General features: G+C 40.2%; 1 protein-coding gene across 2 annotated transcripts; it reads right to left on the bottom strand.

Annotated features, from left to right (window-relative positions):
* Positions 1–266: 266 nt before the first annotated feature.
* LOC125887549 (carbohydrate sulfotransferase 1-like) lies at positions 267–17,513 on the bottom strand. 2 transcript variants are annotated; one of them, XM_049574484.1, is made up of 6 exons: positions 17,183–17,513; positions 9,401–9,777; positions 7,800–8,013; positions 7,429–7,655; positions 3,710–3,927; positions 267–1,852 (listed from the first exon to the last, which is right to left on the bottom strand). In XM_049574484.1, exons 2-6 carry the CDS (start codon positions 9,737–9,739, stop codon positions 1,516–1,518), a joined length of 1,335 nt encoding a protein of 444 aa, XP_049430441.1. In that variant the 5' UTR covers positions 9,740–9,777; positions 17,183–17,513; the 3' UTR covers positions 267–1,515. The 2 variants fall into 2 exon arrangements, with proteins under 2 accessions (XP_049430441.1, XP_049430442.1); XM_049574485.1 differs by having other exon boundaries at positions 9,401–9,773.
* Positions 17,514–21,499: the final 3,986 nt, after the last annotated feature.

Below are 21,499 nucleotides of genomic sequence, written 5' to 3'. Positions count from 1 at the left end.
GGCTGCTCTGTGATCAGGGAAAGCTAAACAGGTTTAATTTAACACTGACTTTACATAAATTCAAGGCCATTTAAACTAGTTGTTTCCAACTGGTCCACCCACAGAGTCCAGATTTCTCCTTATTCATTAGTTCAAGGTCTGTGCAGTTTAATATATTTCGCTTCATTCATGTGCTTGGTCATGTCATCAAGCTACTTTGCATCTCTGTTAAGTAGCTGTCAGTTAGTCACTCACTCTACAGCAGGAAACAGCACCTCTGTGCCAGAAATTTGCTGTACTTCAAAATAAAGGTGTTTTTTTTTACAAACTTGACACGTTTGCGTGTCACTTGCAGCCCGTTCAGAATGGACCCAAGACCCATCGGTTGGAAACCACTTAATTAAACAATGATCAAATGACTCACTGAAACATTATTTTGGTCTGTGTTGATGGTGGGCCAGTTTATTGAGTCCACATCCTGGCACATCAACTTTTATTTTTTCTGTTAATCACATCATCATATTAAAACTAACAATAACGTTGGTGCAATGATTTTGATTCTGTGCAATAACGAGGAAGCTAAGAACAAGATAGAATGATAGGTTGTCACAATGACAGAAGTTGCGTATTATAGCAGAATAATTTGTCATGTATTATTAACAAGAAAATGTGTCATTATTACTAGGGATGCACAATATATATCAGGCCGATTGATTATGGGAGATTTATATTATTATTCATTATTCTGATAATAAAATCATAGCCGATAAGCAGCTGATATTACAAAGCCAAATTGCTTTCATCAACTTAATTGACGCAGTACATTGCCAATAAACACAGAGGAGAAGAAGAAGAAGAAGAAGAAGAAGAAGAAGAAGAAGAAGAAGAAGAAGAGCGGCATGCTAACTAAAGAGGCAAACATGTTGTCAGCAGTATGGACATTTCTCACAGTTACAGAGGAAGCACGATTGTGCCGGGGGCCATGAGGAGTAGGTTATTATCGATTATTGGCTGAAAAAAAAATCCATATCGTGCATCCCTAATTATTACATGAAAATATCTTGTTGACACATGAACATTACGTTATGAGAATTTGTCTTGTTATAAACAGAAACTATTGTTTTTTTCATGGTGGCAGCAATACACTATTATACATGTCTTTCAAAACTCCACATAGTCAAACATGGTGCTATAGTAAATGATCAAACTGGAATGTAAATCTACATACTGTAGCTTAAACATGAGTAAGTGTTAAGTTTTTTTTCTACATAGTCAACCCGTTAAATGATCAAGGTGTACTGCACTTACTATGATATTGTGGCTTAATTATGTCAAAAGGTACCTCAGGGGGAAAAGAGCCAGAACTGAGGTAGTTGATTGCGGAGGGGAGGGTGCTCAGTACATCGGTAGGTAGGGAGGTACAGTTGGTATGAGATTTGCTTTGACTACATAATCTCTCTGCTCCATGAACTACAGTACTGTCCTTACTTGCTGGTCTTTTAAACCCATACTGGACATATGTAAGTCATCAGATGTTTAAAAAAATGGGAGGAACGTCCTGTCCTCCACCAAAGAGTGAGAGAAGTTTCTCAGTTCTCTGGGGTGAAATACTGTCTTGTATCCGAGGAGATTAAGAAGCGGTTGGCAGGCAGTCTGTGTGTAAGCCACCATGTCAAAGGACAACTTCACCCTCCAGTTCTCTGCATTAGCTGCTGAGTCACGAACGGTGGTGAACTTCTGCCGGGATGACAGATCGCTGGTACCCCGGGTGTTGTTAATGATCCAGTCCTCCACATTGTGGTCCAGAACTAGACCAAGGAAGCTGTAGAGCTCCCTGGTCTTCTGGAGAGGAAACCTGGCCAAATCTTCATACCTAACCAAGGACAGGAAAAGGAGATGTCTGTAACAACATGGATGCTTCACACACATCTTTAATCCCGCAGCACAGAAGCTCTATACAACCAGCACAGTTTCAAGGTGGGCACCCAAGATTAGTGTCACCAATTCAGTATCTGACCAAATGTCTCCCCTTCTGTTCCTGAGATATGACATTGAGTAATGGCCAGAAAAGCGTTTTATGCAGAACATTATGATGTCACAGTGAAGATGATGTTTGACTTTTTGGATATAAAATGTTGTCACTTCATTACTTTATCCTGTCAGACATGTGCATTAAGTTTTGTCATTTTGTTGAATTATGGCCAAAAATATATCTTTTGAGGTCACATTGACCTTGACCTTTGATCTTTGACCACAAAATTCAAATCAGTTTATTCTACAGTCCAAGTGACATTTGTGTCAAATTTAAAGACGTTCCCTTACCGTGTTCTTGACATATCATGTGAATGAGACAGATGCAAGATCATGCTGACCTTGACCTTTGACCACCAAAATCCAATCAGTTCATTGTCAAGTCCAAGTGCACATTTGCGCCAGATTTTAGGACATTCCCTCTTGGTGCTCTTGAGATATTGCATTTACGAGAATGAGATGGATGCAAGGTCACAGCAACCTTGACCTTTGACCCTTGACCACAAAAATCTTATCAGTTCATTCTCGAGTTCAAGTGGACATTTGTGCTAAATTTGAAGAAACTTCCTTCAAGGAGTTCTTGAGATATCACATGCACCAGAATGAGACAGACAGGGTCACAGTGACCTTGACCTTTGACCTATTACCACCAAAACGAATCAGTACACTGTTGAGTCCAAGTGGACATTTGTGCCAAATTTAAAGAAATTCCCTTGGGGTGTTCTTGAGATATCATGTTAACAAGGATGAGATGGTACAGACAGATGGACAACCCAAAAACATTATGCCCTGGCCATGACTATCGCCAGCACAGAGGCATAACAATGTGGGAGATCAAAAATGACTAAGAGAATTTTTAGGGCTAATCAAAATGTAATGTATCAACTCTCTCCAGAATATCTTTTAAAACTAGAATTAACACCTTATGATTGTACGCCTCTGTGAATCAGTCAAGTTGCACTTACAGTTTACATCCATGTATCTCCAGATCATGACAGTTGACAGTGCTTTGAATATACAAATATTGATATACAATGATTAATAAAGATAAATAACAGCAATAGTTACAGTGATCCCATTTCATATTTAAGGTTCTGCCTGCTATATTTTATAATTCATAATCAGTTTTTATTCTTTCAGCATTTCAACCTTCCTGTACAGTAACAAAAACATTTGTCATAATTAGCACATAAATTCTTGAGTTATGGCCACATTTTTTTGTTTTTTTGTTTTAGGTCACAGGGACCTTTGACCACCCCAAATCTAACTAGTTCATTCTTGAACCCAAGTGGACATTGGTGCCAAAATTAAAGAAATTCCATCAAGGCATTCTTTAGATATCTGGGACAGAAGGACATATGTGCGAATAGACAACCCGAAAACATAATGGCTCAGGCCACTGCTATCGCTGGCACAGCAGCATAAAAAGGTAAAAAAAAAAGCTTTCATTCAAAAAAATGGCCTCCCTGTCTCCTGGTTCAGATGTTTTGAGTCAAAACATATAGGAATGTATGAACCACATGTGACACTGTCTACACCAGAAACTGACCACCTGTAACCAAACTTGTTGTCATCTGACAGACAAACAGCCCCCCTGGTGAATGTGAATTCATCTGGGTAGTTCCTCACAACTGAGCACTGAGGTTTTCACAATGAACACAGACTGCTTGTCCATTAATATTCTCCCTATCCTTCTCACCTGAGCAGCATGTATCTCCCTCTGAGCCAGGCGGGTCTGGACAGGCCTGTGGACACAGACCTGAGGAAGTCCTCACACACAGTGTTGATCTGTCCCAGGTTCAGGTTGTGGGGTCTACGTCCAGTCGCTCTCCACAGACGCCACAAACGGTAAGTGTCTCGAAATGTCTCAATACGAGATGCCAGGATGCCACGTGGATCTCGAACAAGCTGGACAACCTGATGATAATGATCATGATGATGAATAATGAAACATATTCACCAAGAATACACTTAGGTTAGCAGCATGTGTTTAAAGGTTTCTGGGCGAGCTCAAAGCAACAACAATAATCTATAAGTGCAACAGTACTACTCATGGTCGCAGTGGAAGACGGTAGTAAGCTCATTTGAGATGAGCCAGACCTGCACAGAATCAATCACCAGCTCACTTGCGATCACTGCACAATGCATTCTGGTTTGATCTATATCCAAGTTGATCTCAACTTGCTCTGATGTCATGCACACGTTGGCAGCAATAACATCACAATATCGAGGCAGCCGCAGTTTTTAGAGCTGAGCACCGCAGCTGGTCTCCACCATGTGAAACACCCAGGGGATGATGGGAAATGCCTATCAAAGAGCTCAATGGCTCTTAGTTTAGTGTATGTATTGTGCAGGAGAGGTTAGAAGCCTAAAATGGCTTATGAAGATACCTCGGCCATTAAATAACAACAATCATACATAAAAAGGAAGAGATAAAAGCAAATTAGCATAATTGAGTATATAGCATAAAGAGTTCCAGACTAAGAAGCAATACAAAATTGTTAGATATACAATTTACAAAAAAACAAACAAGCAAATTAGAGTCCTTTTCAGATGTTTTTTGAATAACGATAATGTAGATGATGATTGTAGAGATGGAAGGAGGTTGTTCCAAAGAGATGGTGCTCTGTATTTCAGTGAATACTGATCAAGAGAAGTCCGACAATATGGATGATAAAAGTCCACAGAGTGTCTTGTGGAATATGAGTGAATGTCTGAGGAACACTCAAAACAGTACATATTTATACATGAATACACAAGTCTAGTACATGTTAACATTGAAAATTGATAAAAGTTGATATTTTCTAAGGAGAGAAAAAGATGATTTGCATTTTTTAGCAAAATTAGCTCTCGAAAATTTCTTCTGAATTAGAAAAATCGTATTGAGATAGGTGGGACATGTGGCAGCCCAAGCGGTATTACAATACACAATATGAGGGTAAATTAAGCTGTAATAAAAAGTTACAATACAGGAACAATTGACCAATAAATGAACTGTACTTAAGATACCAAGTGACTTCATTGTCTTTTTACAGACAAGTTCAATATGGTATTTCCAAGTTAGTTTTTCTTGTCTACTATGACTCAGAAAGACCCAGAAATTTAATATAAGGAACCTGACTTATTTCTATTTTGTCTGTGAATGTTGAGCTTTATCTTTGTTATATTCTACATTTTTGTTACAAAATATCATGAAGTTCAACTTTTCTATATTGAGAGAGAGTTTGTTCATCTGAAACCATTTAGAAACCCTGGTCCCTTTTACTAACCTGGTGTAGCTACACATTCACATACACAAATAAAGGCCTGTCTCAGTTGGAGGCCTGGTCTGGTTGCCAAGCAGTTCATTTTTTTTATAGACGTTCTTTAGATTGACTTAGACTTGTATAAAAGATGTATAAAAGCAGGTTGTTGGCTAACTCAAATTAAGTCTATTACCCTGTAAATTATTCATATTCCTTTCGTCTGTGAGGGTCCTCAGATCAAAAGAATCAAAATGGTTTTTCATAAAAATTAATCCAAGTTGTGAGTATTTTTTAACAGGATAAAGTAGTGTTGTGCCTTAATCCTTGAGTGCCGTAACTCACTCACTCTCTGATATGCTGTCTCTTGGAGCTAGATCAAATGAATGATTCATAATTCATATGTTATCTGAATTTGATTGTATTTCCTGATCTTTGCTGAACAGTTTTATGTGAAAGGAATTAAAGGCCTGTCCCATATATAAACCTGTTGATTTCAGTGATTTAAGCAAATAATAGCCTGGGCTATTACTTCAAGTTTTAAAGTAGATTATAGCTCTTCATTTGCCTCTCCAATAAGTGTGCTAAAATTTTCATGTGAAGATGCCAGACATGTATCATCAGCAAATAAAAAAATGCAGTACATGTTTGCAGACCCTAGGTAGATCATTTATATAAATCAAAAACAAAAGAGGTCCAAGAATGGAGCCCTGAGGTGCTCCACAAAGTAGCTTATCTCTATCTGAGTCATACCTATTAATAGAGACATACTGCTCTCTGTCCATTAAATAGTCAAGCAGCAATTCCAAAGCAATGAAAGCCATATTTATCTAATTCTGCAAATGAGACATTGTGAAGAAAATGGCAAGTGTAATTTCCTTGTTGTCAAACGTTGTATTGATTTCATTAGCAAGCTGCAAAAGAGCCACTTCTGTTGAAATTTTTTCTGTCCAAAAACCATATGATGGCTATTCAGTATGTTGCTCCCATTCATATACTTTTTTTTCATTCTGGAATGAACTAGTTTTCAGAACATTAGAAAAACATTGTAAAACAGATATAGGATAATTGTTAAATAAGCTGGCATCACCTGATTTGCTAAGCTACTTTCAGGTCACTTGCTGAAACACCTGTTCTGAGCGATAAAGTTAAGACATGCATGAGAGGCTCATTGATAGACAAAACTGCTTTCTTTATAAGGCTAGATTTTTTTGTGATCATGAAATAAGATCACAAACACTTGAAAATTGTAATTTTTTCTGTGCAATTACAAAATGTATGATGCCCAGCCAGCCAGGCCAATGCAGACACAGTCATTTTATAATACTGCCTATCACATCAGAGTGAGCACAACAAAGGCTACTGGCACAGCACCACCACTGTTCCGTGAGCCTGTGATGGGTCCATGTGTCTGTACATGTGTTTGGAGCATCACTGAGGACTGCAGTCATTTTCGATACATGTTCAGTCAATACTGTACTATTTTAGAACTGCATTGATTGGTCATCTAACCTTTCATAACCCTGCCAGCTAGTGAAGCTGGTGAAGTGCTGTTAAATGCTGCGGATAGGTTACAGCGGGTGAGTAAAATCATACAGGAAAATATTACTTACACGCTCTAAAATGTGAACATAGAAGAGCAGAGCTGCAAAGCTTCTGTCCACTGTCCATCTGTTTGTTATTAAGCAGGTTAGGCGGTTTTAATTGGTAGTTTTATCACTGAGCAAAAATCCCCTAATAACTGCTGATCATATTTTAATTTAAGTGGTCTGGGAGAAAACTTCTGCACCTTCTTTTGGCTCTGTTTTCAGGCTTTAGATAATCTAGCCAGTGATGGGAGAGTTTGGCCAGAGGGCATTCCTATTGGCTGTTCTACAAATCTAGATTCGTATGTACGTCCCAAATGGTGAAAGCCAGATTCAGTGGCTGAGGATTCTGTAGAAAAAATGTCTGTTACAGCATTGGCAAATACTGCCTACACTGCAAAGCAACCCAAAAAAGGAAGACGAACTGGTCAAAAAAGAATCTGAAAGAGAGTCTGACAATAAACCAAATAAACCGTGTCAATACTGATGAAGCGTTTCGGCAGCAGCTTCCCACTCTTTTCCGGGCAAAGCAGTAATAATGATAATAATAATAATAATGATAATAGTAATTGTTGTAATCATTTATCTACCTTCAAATTGAGTTTGGGGTCCTCAATCAACGCTCTTAGGTCACTGATTTGGGGAATCCGGACCGTCTTGATGGCTGCATGGCGCTTTGCTCTACAGGCATCAGCAGCCAACAACACATTGAGCGGTCCACACCTCCTCACACACTCCCCTTCATCAGTCAGCACCAGGCTCTGCTCCTCTGGGCCCAGAGAAGCCTCACATACAGGGCGGGTGCACAGAGACTGACCTAAAGAGAGGACACATACAATAAAAAAAACCATAACACGACATTGCAAAATCAGCTACATACATCAAATATTACTGTAGTATCAATACTGTTATGTCAAAGAAAGCAGGACAAGAGGACAGAGTCCTGACACGTGTCCCTTACTAGCTCCTCGTCTGAACAGCTTATCAGTGGAGTGGTTGGCAGGACGGGGCCGTATGTAACCCTCCAGACTTTTGAGGTGACAGTTGTACAAAGACCTCAGTAGGTCTCTGGCTGCTCCCAGCATCACTCTCCTTTCAGCCAAGTTTCGACTCTGCGACAGCCGGGGAAGCAGCGCCAACTGGACGTGGTACAGAGGCTCAAACAGGTAGAAGACCTGGGATATGAAAAAATATCAGACAATATGAAAGTTACAGTGGACCTCCACACACACAAACTGTGTAACAGGTTGTCGTTCCCAGGTGTACTCAATAGGGTAACCTGTCATCTACCTAATCAATTAGGTAGATGACAAAATTCTACCCTGGTGATGTCACAAGCTCATTCAGGAGTGTTGCAATTTTCTCTAGGAAGAAGGCTGAAACCCTTTTTTCCACTGACTGATCCCTTTCTCCACCACAGTATGTTTTGTGGCAAATGGTTTGGAGATTGGTAGGGCATTCAGTGAACTGACTTGGTCTGGTGCTAGGCCAGGCTTACTGTGGGCTGTAATGGGCCTAAGTTTATATGTATGTATATATACATATATCCCCCATGGAGGTGGTGGTGTGTCTTCCTCAAACTTGGGTTCTCTACCAGAGGCCTGGGAGTTTGAGGGTTCTGCGCAGTATCTTAGCTGTGCTTAAGAATGCACTTTTTTGGACAGAGACCTCAGATATTGTATCTGGAATCTAGCTCCTCTTTCAGCCCAGCCCTACATCTATATATATATATATATATATATATATATATATATATATATATATATATATATATATATATATATAATGTAGCAGCTCATGCAGCAGCAGAAAAAAAAACAGGTCTTAGAACATTTGGAACATTTATGTGCGACAGTTACCCTTACTTAAGTACTGCATTAAAGTAAATGATAGCCAGTGACCTCAGTGTATGAAGAACTAAATCAATGGTTAGCATCCACTGCTTAAAAAAGAGCTAAATAAGAATCTGTATTGTCGTGATGGCCTAGTGGTTTCAGGCAGATGTCCTGTCACTGCAAGGTCACAGCTTTGGATCCAGCTGGCATGTGCATGCTCCTGTTTCTCTCCACTGTTGTGAACGCTGTTTGCACACATTGACATTTATGCTTTGAAAGTTGTTTAATGCATATATGTCATAACAATGTGCTCAAGACCCCCTTTACTGCTGCTTGCAGCTTTATTTGTTTGGAACTATGCCCCACTAAAGCAAATAATCTTCTGAAATAATAAGGGCATTACTACGTGTGTTGCACCCCACAGGTTATTTTAGCCTAGAGTGTTAATCTAATCATGTCAGTCTGTGGCCGTTGTACAGCTTGACTTTAGCTCTGACCTACACCTCAACAGACATTTCTGGATTATTTCCAGTGAACTGCATAAAATAATAACGTTTTAGACGCTTGTGAAAGATGATCGAAAGGAACAAGATAATGGTTCTTAATACATTTTCTAACACTGACCTAACACTGAAGTAAAAAGTAAACTATGGGTGTTTTTTAAAAACAGTATTCTTTGATGACAATTTGATATAAAATGGGTAATGCGTATCCATGACATTCTAACCTCTGGATGCTGGTTGAACAGCTGACCCACAAATGAGGATCCGCTCCGCGTGGTGGCCAGAATGAGGATGTGGGTTCTCTTGCTGTTATTTTCGGAGGTAAAGGACAAGGACGGGGTGTGGGAGAGGATTTCACTGCAGCCTCGGTCCGTGCCCTCAGCTGTCTCCCGACCCAGTCGTGTCAAAACTTTTAGGCTGCAGTTGACAGCACCGTCTGTGGGTGCCAGGCCCACAGAGCTCAGCAGGCTCAAGGGCTTGGCGGAGAACGTGCGGATGGCCGTGTACTGGATGGCTATAGAGGCTAATGCTAGCAGCACCATGGACTTCCAAGAACACTGCATGGTGGCTGGACAAATGCATCAGGAGGCCACAGCACTGTCTGACGGAAAAGGGGATGGAAACATAAGGAGGACAGGAGACAAAGAGATATAAATATCGTTCTTTTTTTTTGCTATTTTGATTCCCTCTCACCATTTCATACCTCTGATAAAGCCACTGTACACTACTTGCCAAGCACCAAACAGCAGGCAAACTCAGTTAGCAGCTACTGTTGCTGGTGAACATAATGTCGCATTTAGCAGCTAATGAGCCTGGCATGTTTCTCAGGGGTTGGTTGAGATCAAACCAGAGCTAAAAGGGGAGTGAATATTGGACTGAAATCAATTAGGTGGACAAAAACACAACTCCAAATGAATGCTAATGTTTCTGTGTCTGCCGATTTGTAAGCTGTTAAAACTGACACAAGGTTTGTGTACTTTTTATGATAGACCCAATTCTGTTTTTTCAGCTTGTTTTGTCTTTCCTCAAGTAATATACAACATAATCAGTACTGCAGCTTTAAAGGGATTCACTGTAAACCCCAATCCATCCATGACACAAAGTTTTAATGAAAAGTCTACACAAATGCCCCAAATTGTCAAAATGACATCAGAACTTAAGTTCATTTGTCACAAATACTCATCCCTTGTGAGCTTGACTTAATTATTTCATGTTAAAACAACAATTTTTGAGTTAATTTTTCTAAAATCTGTAACGCTGATTTCACCTAATTAGTTTAAGGCCAGTAAACAACACTTCCACTGTGCGCCTAACATATTGTGGCATGTTGGGGCTTCCCAAGTTTCCCAGCATGCTGTGAGGCAATGCGTTTTAAGGTCACAAGCCAAAAACAACTGTTTAAACGTGCCCTTACTCACTCATGTTACCCATTACGCAGTGATTAATGTTCATGTATTTCACAATGGTTCTAATGGGTTACTGTTAATGTTGTAGTAAAAGACATTTTGTACCATGAGTTAAGTCGTACACACTGTTAGTAACCTCAGCAACAATGTTATGCTTAATGTGATGGTCTCACTCTCTACATTGGGGGTGTGTGTAAGCAGGTTGCTGGTTGGTCTGCTCTATGTTCCGGGTTCAGCAGAGGTGGGACTGTCATGAGGAGATGTGCTACACCTGGGCCCAGTGGAGTGCATTTATCCCCATGCTGGTTGAGACTCTTGTCTCACTCCATCCATGCTGTCAGAGGGGGGATGCATGTGTGTGAGTGTGCGAAACAAAAAGGAAAAACAGAGAGCACACTCTCACACATGCATCCACACCCGCCTACACTACTGATCACTGATACTGATCGTTTGCCTTATTTTACTATGTTTCAATAAACATGTCACTTTTGTATTGGAACTTCATCTCCCCTCCCGTTATTGGTTGCAGTCCCCGAGCCGGACTGTAACATTAAGGTGAAACAAAGAGAACTTCTTAGAGCAGAATTAATCTGTTAGCCTTATTTGCGTGAAACCTAAGCTCACCACAATACTCTTAGTATAGCACTTAAGCTGTTATTAATTGTTTTAGGTGGATAAAATACAATTTCTTGCTGACCCCTCCACAGCAGTACATTGCTTAGCTTCTGTGCCAGACTCCAGTCTGCCTCTCCAAACTGGGGGTGTGTCCATTGACATTTGCTGTATGTAATATATTGTCTATGGATAAGTAATCCTTACAACCCCACTTACAAAAAAAAACTGAACTATCCCTTTCAGTCCATTTTTCTACTAATAAGACTGTTAACAATGTACAGTATGAAGAGTAATATAATATATTTATTATCTAAATTTGCACCCACAAACCATTCACTATTATTACTATTATTAAATGTTTCTGTTTTACTCTCTGAGCCCTAAAATTGTTTTTTGTTTTATTTTGAGGGAAAAAAACAAAAACAAACAAAAAAAAAATCCAAATCTGACCTTCAGTGACCCAAGGTGTATTCACCTTATTATGGAAAAACTGTTTTTGCATGTGCTCTGAATGTATGTTGAAAATTAAATTTTGAATTTTAAATTTGTGAGCTGCACTGACAATGGCCACAGCCAATTGCTGTTGTCCACTATTTGGACTAATTAAAATGGATTAAAAGCAAATTACTACCGAAATTATAAAATTATACAGTGACAAATTAGCCCCATAACAAGACTAGAGAAAAAAAGATATTTGCTTGGTGAAATATCAGCATGCAAATACAGCTACTAGATTTACCAGGTAACAGATTGAGTTTCTCAAATGTAGCAATTTACTACCAGCACAAGAGTAATGAAACTTCACAGACTTTTTTCGAAATTTTGTAGTTTTTTTCTTCTTGTCAACAAACCCCATGTGCAGACCCAAAGCATCCATCAACTGATCCAACTAACAAGTACTGTCAGTGTATTAAAGCCTGCACTTTAGAAACCACTGCACTATCATTTTAAATGTGTGTAAATCCACTGCTGAAAATAGACCCCAACATATGCATTTCTTTTTGTTTGATTTTCTTTTAGTAAAATTACTAATTGGTTTTCAAAAATTAAACTATCTGGTAGCTATTTTATAAGATTTACATCTTAAGTTGGTTTTTGACCGTGTCTCAAATTAATCCCATGTTCACTCAAGCACTTTTTCCTACAAAAGCACTGGTCAGCGTACTCTGCATTGTAACAAATACATTTTTGCCACTTTTTAATTCACTTCGCCTAAGTACTAACAGGTATGTTGGTGTATGTAGTTTTTTTTATACTCATGACTTCAGTACTTCTAAAATCCTGGCTACAGCCCTGATTGTATTTTTAGTAGGGATGCACAATATTGGATTTTTTGCTGATATCTAATATGCTGATATGTAACAACTCATTTCACCAATAACCAATAACAATATCAATATATCCACTTTTTTCCCCACCTAATTTTAGTGATCATTAAGTCTCTTCTGTAGTGGAATTAACATCATATTATTCATGCATACTCTTATATACTCTTTATAGGAAAAAGCATGCTGGCCCATTCCAATAGTTCATTTTAAAGCCAACACTGGCTGATACCAGTGATGTGCCGATATTACCCTGCATCCCTAATTTTTAGCAAAGCAGCATACATGCTATGGTCAAAATCTTTTTATTACATTAAGGGAATTTTTGAGTACAATAATATTGTATGTTCTATAAGCAAAGTACTGTCGAAATAATACTTTTCAGTCATTGCTTAATTTGAATTGAATATTTCATTTTATATAATTGATCTGCACCAATTTAATTGATTTTTCACTCTTGTCGTGCATGCTAGTTAGTTGGTGCAATTGCTTTACTTTTCACCACAATTTAAATGAGACTCAGGGTAAAGTGATTTTGCTGAAATGTCACTATTCTAAGCTCAGATTTGGTCATGTTTTTTTCCTGATAGAACTGTTGGTTTCACGTGCTGTGTCCAAGAACCACTGGATATTTAAAAACCCAACATAATTTCTGTTTACAGGTTCTGGCTATGATAAATGATAAATTTCTTAAAAAATCTGTGGTAAAATAGCTTCACTTTAAACCCCAATTTGCTCACTCAACACTTATTTTTTTTTTTTAGAAACAGCTTGCACTCAAACCTTTTAGTTTAGTACAATACAGTAACATGTCGGTGAAGATTCTCAGTCATCCAGGTCATGGTGTTCATAAGTGCTATATTGTAGGCAACATGGACTGTTTGCCAAGTTGCAAGCCCAGTTGCCTATGATATGGCACTTATGATTATAGTAACATAAAAGTTTTGAGTACACCAGACACAAAATAAATGTGTCACATGACCCTTGTTTGACAGGAATTATATGTCACTTTAACATAATTGTTGTTGTTATTTGAGCCTTTAATTCTATGTCATGTGAACATAAAAACATTGAGTACACATTTTTTTTTTTTTTTTTTTAAAAGGGCAAGCTTAGGTTTGTCAATTGCTAGAATGTGGCAAACAAATAAATTCTGAACCAGGAAGTGCACTTTCTGTCATCTCAGGACAACTTTATGTTGTGTCTCTCACATCCACACAAGTGGGAGCTCATTAACTGTGTACTGTAACCATCTAAAAAAAATGTCAGTTTAAGTTTGTGCTTAAGCGCTGTTCTGAAAGTATCATGGTGATTTTAGGTTTCTCAACTGCACTAACAAGGTTGAAGGGACACTGTGTAACATTTTCAATTGTTTATTGGCAAAAATCGATGTCTGCATTCATAAATATGTCATCATTGGTGTACTATTACCTCCACCAATAATCTGACTTATTCTCGTAAAAGGCGAATTTTGTTTGTACATTGTGTGGGTAGGCCGTCTGGGGGGGGGCCGTCGAAGAGGTGTGTCTCGGCTCCCAGAGGGAAGAGGAGGAGGAGAGGGCAGCATTCCATTCAAGTGAAAGGACTTAATTTCATAAAGCGCCTTTCTACAAAGAAATTTACGTTAATTCCTCTCGTTTATTCATTCACACATGCACTAATATACTTGGGAAACAGTTAGGCACCAAAAATAATGTATTTGATCTTCTCAGATGGCTAAGATAAGAACTTTATTGATCCGACACAGGAGTAATTCACCTTACATCAGCTACAGAGAACAAGGTAGTGCTGAAAAACAATACACAGTACACATACATACACATATATATATGTATATATATACATATATACATATGTGTGTGTGTGTGTATTGTAGTGACCCTGCAGTAAATGTTCTGTTATAATGTCAATGTTCTGTGAGTTAATGGCATGTTTGGGATTGAATGAGTATAGGTAGGGGGGCAGGGTGCGAGTGTGATGGGAATGGGGGCCGCTGCGTGCTGGTGTGTGTAGGAACGAGCTGGAGGAGAGAGCAGGAGTGCACAGTTGGAGTTACAGCTACGTTCTTGTTTGTGGGTTGTTTTGGCGTGGTTACGGCCGATTACTGTTCAGTAGTAAACAGTGGTTTGCCCAATAACTGCGTCATCCTTTCCACACGTCCTGGCGGACACTACATTCATTCATTCATCTTCTAACCGCTTCATCCTCTTGAGGGTCGCGGGGGGGCTGGAGCCTATCCCAGCTACATCGGGCGAGAGGCAGGGTACACCCTGGACAGGTCGCCAGTCTATCGCAGGGCTGACACATAGAGACAAACAACCATTCACGCTCACATTCACACCTATGGACAATTTAGAGTTATCAATTAACCTAGTCCCCAGTCTGCATGTCTTTGGACTGTGGGAGGAAGCCGGAGTGCCCGGAGAGAACCCACGCTGACACGGGGAGAACATGCAAACTCTGCACAGAAGGGCTCCCACGCCCGGGATCGAACCAGCAACCCTCTTGCTGTGAGGCAAGAGTGCTAACCACCACACCACCGTGCCGCCCTGCGGCACTTTATGTAAGTCCATTTACAGCTCAGTGCTCGATGCGATGTCTGCGTATGTCTATGATAACGCCAAGGCTAGGATAACGTTAGCACGTAAACGTAGCTGTCACTCGAACTTAGACGAGAGGGAAAAGTAGTTGCAAACATGAAGCCAAAATGATTTTAAAACATCAGATTGAATTACCTGTCTAGCAGAAAGTAGGCAACCTCCGCATCCCTTGTGAAATCCTTCTCCTTCAGGATTTCTTTCCACCTGGAATAAGCAACGCCGATATTCACTCGCATTTTGTCCCGTCCTCGCTTATCTGATCTTTTTCTTTTATTTGGTGGCATGGTTTCACTCTTATGGGGCAAAACATGTGTGTGCTCCTCCATTTATAGTGCGACAGAATCATAAAAGCAGGTTCACGCAGAAGCGCCCCGGATTGATCTTCACCTTAACCATCTCCAGTGATGGCAAGTTCTAGGCGAAAGGCGAAGCGCGTATATCCCTTTCGGCCACTGTATTCAAATATGGCGACGCAAGAAAGCAGCCTTCAGCAGACCGCGCCCTGCCTGTGTATATATAGAGAAATCATTCTAAGCCTATGAGAAAGCTTCCATTTGTATGTGAATTGCATTACACTTTATTAAATATATATTTATGAAAGCAATAGTTGAGATTTGCTAATAAACAACCACGTAAATTACACATTGTAACTTTAAAACACATTAGCCCCTTTTACACTGCCAGATTTTCCGTGAATGTCGGGCCATTTTGCAGGCAAGCTGTGAGCGTTTAGACACACAGAGCCGGACTGGCGAGTTGATCCGAGGTGCCCAATTTTCCGCTGCATAGGAATGAGGTGCCCATCCCCATGGGAGGGGCTGTTGATGACTTGTGGGAGGAGCTGTTGATGACGCCGCACGTGCAGGAAACAGCTGATAGCAGGAATGAGCAGCTAGTAGCAAGAGGGAAATGCAAACCTGAAAGACACTGTATAGATGAGTAACTGGAACGACATGGAATTGCACTCCTTGCCCTCGCAAACAAAGAAGCCATTAACCCTCAAGTGACTGGAACACTGAAGGATGAGCCAACTTATGAGAGAACTGCTGAAGGTCTGACTAGCCGCAGCTTCCCTCGGAGTTCGTCACTGTTTACGTCACACGCTGAGCCACATGTTTTGTTACTTACTCACGCCCCCCTTGCCCCGAAAAAGGCACATTCTGTACGAACTAAAGTAGGCAGGCGGCATGTTTTTGAACGTTGAGTTTTTGTGTCAAGTGAACATAACATTTTTATGTCATTTTGACAATTTGGGCCATTTGTATAGACTTTACATTTAGATTTTGTGTCATGGATGGATCGAGGTTTACAGCGTACAAAATCCAACCATTTAAATTTGTATGCCCCTCCCCTAAGGCAAAGTAAAAAAACATATGTCGCTCCCCAGTGCTTAAAAAATTATTTGACATACCTTCCCCATTTTGCACCACCCCCTCCCCACTTAAAAGTAACCAACGGTCCCTAAGAAGCGCTTTCAATTTAGTTTGCCTGGAGATTTCCAAATCTTTACTTTACTTTTCTGTTTATTCAATTACATGGAGTCTGATGATCCTGATTCAGGGACAGCCTTAATACGTGGTAGAATAAAATGAAAATAGGCCAATCAAGTGAAGCACAATGACCTTAAAGCTGCTGTAGCCGGACTGAGATGAAATGAGAAAAATCTGGAAGCACGCGCGCACACACACACACACACACACACACACACACACACACACACACACACACTTCCCTATGGCATATGAAGCGAATGGGTTAATTATAGCCTAATAGCTACACTGCCTGTCTGCTTGCCTGTCAATATCTATCTATCTATCTATCTATCTATCTATACACAGTGATCCTGTGACAACACCAAATAGCACAACACAGCACGAACTAACCCAGTCGGTCTCTATCAGACACCTTCCTGCTCGCTGTAACGTTTTCTTTCCTCATAATGCCGCTTAATATCAGCTAACGCTGGCACATCGCGTTATTTCCAACCCCCACAGACCCGCTTCATCCCGAGCAGCAGACACACCGACGCTTCCCCCGGGCCCGACGGTACCCTCAGTTACCTTTCATGTGTGTTTGTGGCGTCAGCAGGAGGCGGCGGGCCGGCTGTGGCGGAGACATGATCTTGCTGCTGTGTGGTTCCGCCGATGGGGCAAACACCATCCTGCGTCTGTCTGTGAGCCACACAGGGAGGATGAGGACATGATGCCGCGGACAGGAGACAATCCAGATCCTAATATGACCTACACGAATCTTTCAGAAACCGTGACGACCGTCAGTCACATGCACATAAACGGGCTGGTGGACTGGTACATGACATAACGTGTAGCCTAAGGTACAGGTCGCTATCTCTGCATCAGCTCCCCCTCATCACTCTCCCCAGTCCCCTCCACCTCCCCCTTCCTCCCTCTTTATGCTTCACGTTTTAAAGTGTTCTCAAAACATTATTTACGTTCCTCTGTGTAGGCTACAGTTTAAGATTTATGAGTTGATCTAGCCTAATTATTCCTCATACATGGCAGTCACGCGTAAGAGATGGCGGACAAGAAAATCCACAGTCCACAGCGTCTGAGCAGACTGAATGAGGCAAAACGAACGGGCATTTTCCCGGGTTTGTCTTTTTAGTAAATTTCCTTTCATTTTCCTGACGGTGTTTCCCTGCTTCTGTGGAGGCAAAGTTAAAGAGAAATTTGGTCCTCTAACTTTTAAATGTAGCCTAGGTACAGCCTGTTTACTTTTGAGATGCTGACAGTGGTGCCCCCAGAATTTTTTTTTCACAGGGGTGGCCAAATGGGGCCGTTAAACATCTTGGGGTGGTAGCCTACACTGATCCTGTCTATACCTGTCCAGATATTTTTGTAAACAGATATTTTCCCTCTCCATTTAACAACCTCATTTTGCAAAATATCTCTGTCACCATTATAACGCTAAAACAACTCCCACGCACGCACTGCGCAGTGTTCACACAGACAGCTGCAGGACTGCCTGCTGCTGTAATCTACAACTGAAATATTACTCAGCATTAATAGAAGAAAATAAGAACAACCCCAGGTTTCTTTTCAGCACTGTAGCCAGGCTGACTGAGAGTCAAAGCTCTATTGAGCCTTGTATTCCTTTAGCCCTTAGCAGTAATGATTTTATGAGCTTTTTTAATGAAAAAAATTCTAACTATTAGAGGCAAAATTCATGACCTCCTGTCCTCAGATAGTACCTATCTAACCTCAAACACAGCTGTAAAACCTAATATATATTTAGATTGCTTCGCCCAAATTTCTCTTCAAGAATTGACCGCAGTGATTTCTTCATCTAAATCATCAACGTGTCTCTTAGACCCCATCCCAACTAGGCTACTTAAGGAGGTCTTACCTTTAGTTAACACTCACATATTAGATATGATCAATATATCCTTATTAACAGGCTATGTACCACGGTCTTTTAAGGTAGCTGTAATTAAACCTATTCTAAAAAAAGCCCACCCTGGATCCAGAGGTGTTAGCCAACTATAGACCAATATCTAATCTTCCCTTTATGTCAAAGATCCTTGAGAAAGTAGTCGCAGACCAGCTGTGTGATTTTCTCCATGATAATAATTTATTTAAGGAATTTCAGTCAGGATTTAGAGTGCATCATAGCACTGAGACAGCTCTAGTTAAAATTACAAATGACCTTCTGATTGCTTCAGACAAAGGACTCGTCTCTATGTTTTATTAGATCTTAGTGCGGCGTTTGACACAATTGACCATCAAATTCTACTGCAGAGACTGGAACACTTAATTGGCCTGAAAGGTTCCGCACTAAGCTGGTTTAAATCTTATTTATCTGATCATTTTCAGTTCATTCATGTTCATGATGAATCATCCTTACGTACTATTTTGGAGTTCCACAAGGTTCTGTACTCGATGTACTCTAGATGGCATTGCTCTGGCCTCTACCACTACCGTAAGAAACCTCGGCGTAACATTTGACCAAGATTTGTCTTGGAATTTAAATTGAATTGAATTTAAAATTGAATTTAAAATCCTACTCCTAACTCATAAAGCTCTAAATGGTCAGGCTCCGTTATATCTTAGAGAGCTCAGAGTGCCATATTATCCACCAGAACACTGTGCTCTGAGAACGCAGGGTTACTCGTGGTCCCTAAAGTCTCCAAAAGTAGATCAGGAGCCAGAGCCTTCAGCTATCAGGCTCCTCTCCTGTGGAATCATCTTCCTGTTACGGTCCGGGAGGCAGACACCGTCTCCGCATTTAAGACTAGATTTAAGACTTTCCTTTTTGATAAAGCTTATAGTTAGGGCTGGCTCAGGCTTGTCCTGTACCAGCCCCTAGTTAGGCTGACTTAGGCCTAGTCTGCCGGAGGACCTCCTATAATACACCGGGCACCTTCTTTCCTCTCTCTCTCTCTCTCTCTCTCCCCCTCTCTCCCCCCTTTGCTAACACTCATGTGCTGTTACTGCATCTTGCTAATTCGGCCATACTGCATGTCACTAACTCGGCTTCTTCTCTGAAGCCTTTGTGTTCCACTGTCTCTCAGGTTAACTCGTATTGCAGCGGTGCCTGGATAGTGTGACGTGTGTGGTTGTGCTGCTGCCGTGGTCTTGCCAGATGCCTCCTGCTGCTGCTGCCATCATTAGTCATACTTCCACTGTTATTATACACATATTAGTGGCACATATGTATACTATCAGATATTAATATATACTTTCAACGTATTGTACCACAATAGCCGTAATTATTATAATATTACTTTCATTAATGTTGTTGTAAGCTATTACCAATACCGTCTGTCCTTCATCTCTCTCTGTCTGTCTCTGTCTCTCTCATTGTCTCTGTTTCTCTTTCTGTCTTATTCTGTCATACGGATTACTGTTAATTCATCATGTTGATCTGTTCTGTACGACATCTATTGCACATCTGTCCATCCTGGAAGAGGGATCCCTCCTCAGTTGCTCTTCCTGAGGTTTCTACCATTTTTTTTATCCCCGTTAAAGTTTTTTTTTTTTTTTTTTTTTATCCACTGCGAGGACAGAGGGATGTCGTATGCTGTAAAGCCCTGTGAGGTAAATTGTGATTTGTGATATTGGGCTTTATAAATAAAATTGATTGATTGATTTGTCATAGGTGCTTTCTTTATGTCTATGTCATCCTTTGTTTGTTTTTGTTTTTTGTTTAGTTTCGATGGTGCCCTAAAAAATGTAAGATTTAACAAAGAGTAAACAGGCATGAACACCAAAAAAAGAACTAGGTCATAGACCGTGTTGTCTGACCACATCAGAAAGAAAAAAGAAAGAAAACAGAAAGTAACATAAAGTGATGAATGCCTTAGTTAAAAATAACTCAGCTTTGGCATTTGGTCTCCTGGGTCAAATTCCTGCGTTTGACCAATCCATCCACCCTGACCTCCTCCCTTCATGGACTTTGTTGCTCTTCTCTGGTCGTTATTATTACGGCCACTAGAGGTCGCTGCCTATCAATACATGAAAATATAAGCCGTAATAAGTTTCTACAAATCACCTATGTTGTATTTTGTAGGACAGTCTCAGTGATAAAAGTGTGTGTGTGTGTGTGTGTGCGTGTGAAAATGAGAATGCATATTCTTCACCGATGTCCTCAGTTTGCTGCTGTGTATAAGTCAGCTGAGCAGACCTTTCTCCATCACACAGTGTCCAAAATTAACTTTTTGACGCACCAGCAAGGTGGCTGGTAGATGAAAAAATACAAATACATACACATTTGTATTCAACAAACCTTATTATCTCAATGAAATGTACTGAAACAAACTAAAAGAAGAGGCCAGAGCAAAATGTGTAGCAAAATGATTTAAATGTATTCAACAACTCATCAGGAGCATTGTAGTCGGGGAAAAGTGGGACTGTGGGACCCCAAAAGGAGGGATGCCCTCAAAAAGCCTAGTATGAATACTTTGGTTGTGCTTGCAGTTTTTTATTTCTAAGTAATTAGTGTTATAATAATCAGTGTCTATTTTAGTAGTTGACTAATTGGAGTCATTTTTAAAAGTACTATAAAAGTACCCCAAAATACTCCTATTGCAGCTTTTTACGTTCACACATTGGCAGCTTTACACACTCTCCCATGACGGTGAACTAAAACCCTTAGGTGTGGGTACGAAACAAGACATAAGATGACATCATTTTGGGGTTTGGGAAGCACAGACCGACATTTTTCAACATTTTAACAAATTTTCGATAAAACGATTAGTCGACTAATCCAAGAAATAATCGACAGATTAGTCGACATTGAAAATAATCGTAAGTTGCAGCTCTGTTTGGTACTGAGTTAAAGATAGCGCACCAGGGCGTCTTCTGGTTCAAGTGATGATCAAGTAGCAAGGAAATAACAAATAAGAAATTTGGGATGTATCT

This window comes from Epinephelus fuscoguttatus, linkage group LG4, assembly GCF_011397635.1.
Source record: "Epinephelus fuscoguttatus linkage group LG4, E.fuscoguttatus.final_Chr_v1".
NCBI lineage: Eukaryota > Metazoa > Chordata > Actinopteri > Perciformes > Serranidae > Epinephelus > Epinephelus fuscoguttatus.
This window is presented reverse-complemented; position numbering and strand designations above follow the sequence as displayed.

What these genes read in the sequence shown, in the direction of transcription:
- LOC125887549 (XM_049574484.1), bottom strand. Translation starts at nt 9,739, where the DNA reads ATGCAGTGTTCTTGGAAGTCCATGGTGCTGCTAGCATTAGCCTCTATA. An exon ending in ACCCCAAACTCAATTTGAAG is followed by an intron (nt 3,928 to 7,428) that starts GTAGATAAATGA and finishes CATTATCATCAG; the next exon opens with GTTGTCCAGCTTGTTCGAGA. An exon ending in GGGAGATACATGCTGCTCAG is followed by an intron (nt 1,853 to 3,709) that starts GTGAGAAGGATA and finishes GTCCTTGGTTAG; the next exon opens with GTATGAAGATTTGGCCAGGT.